At 25.6% G+C, this 6,405-nt stretch overlaps 1 protein-coding gene across 1 annotated transcript; it reads right to left on the reverse strand.

Moving 5' to 3' along the window:
- Positions 1–4,294: 4,294 nt before the first annotated feature.
- Positions 4,295–5,041, reverse strand: LOC119672860 (the record flags this gene model as incomplete). The annotated part of the gene is given in 2 exon segments (XM_038084009.1): positions 4,295–4,550; positions 4,620–5,041. Coding segments are annotated over 2 exon segments (559 nt in total), but the record flags the coding sequence as incomplete, so codon positions are not given.
- Between the last annotated feature and the right edge of the window lie 1,364 nt (positions 5,042–6,405).

Here is a 6,405-nt window from a genome sequence, read left to right on the forward strand (position 1 = left end):
AATTACTTATTGGATTATATGTTTAATTTATAAAAAAATCTAGAGAGCTTATTGAAATATTACTAGCAAAATAATTTTATTTCCTAAAATAAGTAAAATTTTAGTTAAATTTCTCAATTATTTGCATAGTAGAATTAATATTTTAAAGTTTTCAATAATATGTTTTTTTTTAAATAATTAAATTATAATTATATACCTACCTAAAGTTCTTGATTTATTTATATTTAAAACAATTAGGTTGATATGTTGTAAAGAGTTAAATACAAATAAATTTATATTTATTATATTTTTTACCACAATGTTTCGTTAGTATTTTTCAAGAAATTCAGGGATAATATGTTTATTTTTAAATTTTATTCAAAAATAATTTTTAATCATTTTAATAACTCACAATTTATACATAATTAATAACAAACATATATTTCAGAAATATTTTATGAAGAAAATATATAAATTAACATAAGCCGTAATTTTTTCTTTCAGAGTAGCAAAAAATATACTCGCAACTTACGAAAGAAAACATGTGAAGCAAGAATAGTGCTCTTTAACTCTTCAGAGTTAGGTTTTACTAGTAATAAATTTCCAAATTCAAAAATCAGTCTATTGTGTATGTTTATTGGAAATATATTGCAAAATTTCATTCATCCGTTAAAATCATATAAACAGAAATATTAACACATTGCAATATATCAAAATAATAAGATAAAAAGTAGTTATTATTGCTCTTCTATTATTCATTTTGCTTTCTATTATTTATATTAATTAATTTTTAGTGTTTACAATTTTTATATTTCATATCGTATACAACACAACAAAAAATATAGTTTCAAAAAAAGTATTTGAGATATTTTAAAAATGATGCCAATTTGTTTCAACCAGACTTAATGTTGTTTTTTTTACAATTCTGAAAGAAAAAATTATGGCTTTAGTAAAATTCAACGTAAAGATGATAATTTGGCATAAAAGTAATTTTATTCTTAAAACTACTCATCGAAACCTTTATGCAACCTTAAATTTAATTAGTTTCAATAATAAATAATTTAATATATATAAAGTTTTTGTTTAAAACCAATTTAAATACAAAATTTTTTAAAGCTTATATTACAATATCTTGCATTATATCATTTAACTATACATACATATGTGTTTATCTAATTATCAGAAATTTTTTTATTTGCTATAAGTGTACTTTGTCGATTCATTAAAAATTACAAAAATAATTATTAACTTCCTTTTTCACTGAATGAGACTGTAAAACCATTAAATGAAAATCAAAATTTTTATTTTTAGTTCTCCATATAGCTCAAAAGTGAAATGTATATTTTTTAACCCAATCGATAAAATGCATTTAAAGTTAAGTTTTAGGCTCTTTGAAATAACAAAAACTAGAAAAAATCATTAACGATATAAAGTAAATAATTTAATTAAAACCATTATAAGAGGAAAATATTAAAAAAGAAAAACGCTGGTGCGTTTAACAACTATATATATTTCTGCAATTTGAATAAACAATACGAGTATGTACGAAAAGTATACATATTTATATGACAATGTTTAATAATCTAAATAATTCTTTAAATGCATACAGTTTTGATATATACTAACTCAGTAACAGACATACTTACATATAACATTAATAATGAACACAACTCAGCATACACAGAACATTAAATATTTTTGCAAATAATTGTAACAGTTTTTTAGCATAAAAAGTGTTAGTAAGGCATTTGTTATAGCCACTCACATGCAGGCATGATTTAAGAAGAAAATAAATGAAAATTTTAAAATGTTGAGAAAAAGCGGGCTTTGAATATACTTATAAGCTGATACCCGCCGGCGGGTTAAGAACAATAAATAAATTCTTTTTTTTTTTTACATAATAACGAAAATCGTAAAGACGGCATTGAAAAAGTATCGAAACAGCAAAGTTTTGAAATATTTATAGAGAAAAGTTTTATGTATTTTTAATGACTGTTTTCAAATATTTATATAAAAATGTTACGGAGAGCATCTTTGATAGTTATTAGAAAAAGGGCCAATAATGTTTATAAAAGTATATATATATTTTTATATATATGTATATTTTTATAATATGTAAATGCTTAACACAACATTATGTGACAAGTGTAATTTTTTAAAAATGATTAAATTCCTTTTTATATTAATACATAATTACTACTTTTGCAGTTAACTATAAATGACTTTAAATACTATTACTTAAGAATAATTCTTATAATATGTGTTTTTAAAATGATGAAACTGATACTTTTAACTCAAACAGAAAAAACAAAACTAAAATTAAACAATTCATATTTATTGTCAATATTTGTGTGTTATGTGGTACTTAATGTCATGATTTACATTTAAGAAATTAATGAAAAAAGCTGTTTAAGAACTATTATAAACGTATATATATACATATATATAATATATATAATATAAAAAACCATAAATTACACAAATACATACAAATGCATGTATACATAAAAATAAATGCTATAAATATATTCGTAACAAAAGTTGTGTTTGTTTTATACAATATTATATTTATGAACTTAAAGATATATCATATATATTAAATCGTTTGTATTAGTATACCTGATTGAAAATACAGTAGATGATCACAAATTGTGAATTTGAGTAGAGTAGGACAATTATGCAACAACAAAATATAAAGTAAAACTGATTTTATATATATGTGATATATGTTTAATATGTAATTTGTTTTTGCTCAGAGTACTTTCCCAATGAAATGGGCTGTAGTACTACTTCGTTTTTCGAGTAAATTCAATTTCCGAAAATTATACTTTATGCCGTGTTATTTTTATAAAAATAAAAAACAAAAATTCAATTTAATTCAAAAAAATTTATATTTGTATATAAAATCTTCGCTTTTTAGTTTTTGAAATAATGATATCATCCTTATGTAAGCCTGCAATATTAGGTCTGTTCCACGAGCTACTCGTAGTAACTTTAAGTAAAACTGAGTATACACAAGTTTTTTCCACCAGGAAATTTTCAAGTAAATGAGAGCATTTGAGAGAGCGTAACATCCCTGTTGAAATTTTACAAACATTTTATTTCAAGTAAAATTTGTGTTGATGTGTGAATCAGCTAATTTGGTTCGAACTTAAATTTTTGTATTGTTTATTTGCGCGACACTGCTATATTCACCAGACTTTTCCATGAATATCTGTGTAAAGAACGTAATTTGACACTTTATTTGTGTTAAGCTCTCAGTTTGTACTATACTTCTGTTTTACTTGAATTTTACTACGAGTAGTTCGTGGAACAGACCTGTTGATCATGGGCTTAGTTTATTACTTCTTTTACATCATTTTTAACAGGGTTTTTTTTTACATTTCTGACGGATCTTATTTTATACTTAAAATTTCTATTTTTCAACTAAATTTAAAATAAATATTATAATATTACCAACTATAATTTGATTAGTCTCCGTTGGAAGTACTTTTATTTTCTGGACTAAAGAGGTATCAATGATTGTGCCTATTGACAGATAAATTCAGGTTTACAAGCACAACTTAACTGTAAATCTATCAGGCTCTACCTGGCTTTTTTGAATGTCCTATTACGACCGATATGATTCCAGTATGAATTCTGTAGCTGTGCACGACGCAATAAAACAATATCTAATCTTTACAAAATGCAGTCCTACATATACCAAATGAAAAGATTGGTTGAGATACGGTAGAGATGGAAGTGATTATATTTTAAGTGATTTAAGAGATAAATATTTTTGGTTATGCGTATTTGAGATTCATGATGACTATTTAATGCGGTTTTCTTTTTGGTTCTATTTAAAGTTATAAGTTTCGTTTAAATGCACTTGACACTAACCAATTATATAGCTTTAGTCATTTAAACATGTTGTAAATGTACTAAATATTATAAGATCTTATATAGTTCAGTACATTTGGAGGCTTAACTTTTCAACGTAAAACGTCCCCATTGAAATCACTTTTACGGCGACACCTGGAGGAGTAGTGGTTTATGTTAAAAACATAGATTAGTATATGAAAGTGGGTAGTAGGGGCCTTTATTCTTTTAACCCCCAGATAACATATTTGGATTGCAAATTTTTTAGCTACCGAATTTTAACGTTCAAATTAGATTCCAATATCAAAACTTGCAATGTTTATAAAGTTTGCATATCTTTATTGTAAATTTTATTTAATTTAATGCATATTAATTTCATTTCAAAATAATCGAAAGAGAATTCAAATATATTATTTACCTTTCATTGGCATTTATCGTGTTTACTTTGCTTACTTACGGCGAGCTGGAGATTTCCGTTTTGCAACAGAATTACGTTTTAAAGGACGACTACATTTTGTAGCAAGATTACGTTTTATGAAAGAACTACGTTTTGAAGTAGACTTATGTTGACATATACACGTGGAGCTTCGTCCTCTACCTGGAAATATTCTGCTTTTCGTGTTAATCCCATAAAATTCAGTATCTGATTCTGTCATTTTAATCAAATTATTGAGTTGCATATTATATTTTTTTTTGAGGCTACCATAGAATGCCTATATTTTAATAAAGTAAAAAAATTGTTTCAATATCAAAAAAAAACATTAACTTAGTATAAGTTTTACGTCTTGCATATAAATCAGTTTATCGTCAGCATGTAAGTTGTTCCATTTATGAGCACCAAGGCGTATAGTTTCCTTTGTCGTTAAATCTTTGTGCTCTCTTTTATAATCTTTAAGAAAATTTATGTAAGGATTTGGTCCTTTATCAGTGGAGCTGGTTTCAAAGTGCGTATCTTTTAAGTAATTATTGGGACACCAAATTGTATGAGCATTGTTAATTGCTAACCTACAACTGTCACATAAGTCTTGATTTAAATAATTTTTTTTAAATTTATTTTTTCGAAATTTTTTTGAAGAAGACATCATTGCTAGCAATTTTCTTTCAGTAAAATTTCATTTTTTACGCAATGACAAAAATTTTGAAAGCAACATTAAAGGATCAAAATATTGAAACGCAATTATTTTTATTATCAAATTTTTAAATTCTTCATTTATTGTCAAATTATTTTTATATATGTAAAGTGATATTATTTAAATATATATTTAAATAACATATTCTTGATTCTTCTTGAGTTAGTGCTATTACGCACTTTTACTCTATAATGGCTGGGGGGCTTATCTCTACCCCACACTAGGCTTTAACTAGGCTAAGAAATCATATCATTTATTTGTCTTTTAGTTGATGACGGACCTTAAATGAGCATACCTTTCTGAGAATCCAGAATAACAGATGTTATAAAAATAATTTCATGTGGCAGGGATTCACACGAGAGCTTTGTTAATAATTGTAGCTGTCATGTTTGTAATTTTAACTGTCAGTTGTTACTATCAATGTAAAACGAAAATTGTTAATAGCTAAAATTACAAACAAAACCGCCCGTGAATCTAGATTATACTCATTTCAAATTATTCCTGATTTCGATAGCAAAACAAGTTCAAACCAAGAACATAGACATAGAACATGAAATTGAAAATAGAATATAGAAAATAGAATTGAATCGTAATTTTAAATACGATTCACGTTAAAATTACAAAACGACGTTGATTTTAACTTGGGTAGTTCAGCATAAATTTGAGGAATGGATGACATTTTCATACAAAATAAAAAAAAACTTATTACATGTATATATCGTATGTTTATATATCGTAAATAAATATTTTGTGACAGTAATTAAAAAGTGTATACATATGATATATCAATTATAATCAGTTACAATAATACATCGTGTAAATCGATGTTTTTGCTTTTTGATTTCAGATGTCAGTTTAAAATTTTTGACAGCTAAAATTACAACCAGAATTCTCTTGTGAGTCCAATATTATTCGATTTCGTGTTTTTCAGCTAAAACTATTAAAGGAATATCTCACTGCCTGTACACTTAGCATTATTTGCTCTCTTCCACACCTGTGCGGATGATCTAACGCAATTGCAAGAACCTTGAATATTCTATATGTGTACAACTTTTATGGCATATAACCTTGCATATGTGCTCATATGTCTTTTATTTAAAAAAAGTTTATAGCTGTCCGTTAATTGCACTAGTAAGTTTCAACATCCGACACCAATTCAAAAGTAGTGATAAATATACATTGGCATGTAATTAATATATATATATAAATATCTATATACCTGCTCAAAAAGTACTCGGATTTTGTAAATGAAACACACAAATTTAAATTTTATTCCAAATTTATTTTATCATCTTGAAAATATGCTCCTTCTCAAGCGGTACACATATGCCAACGCTTAACTCAATCTTCCATACACTTTTCGTAAGCCCATGAAGATATGGCTTTTAGTTTCTTTGGCGAATTCTTTCTTCCGATTCAGTCGACTCAAAACGCTTAC

The sequence above is a fragment of the Teleopsis dalmanni genome, chromosome 1 (assembly GCF_002237135.1).
Source record: "Teleopsis dalmanni isolate 2A chromosome 1, ASM223713v2, whole genome shotgun sequence".
NCBI lineage: Eukaryota > Metazoa > Arthropoda > Insecta > Diptera > Diopsidae > Teleopsis > Teleopsis dalmanni.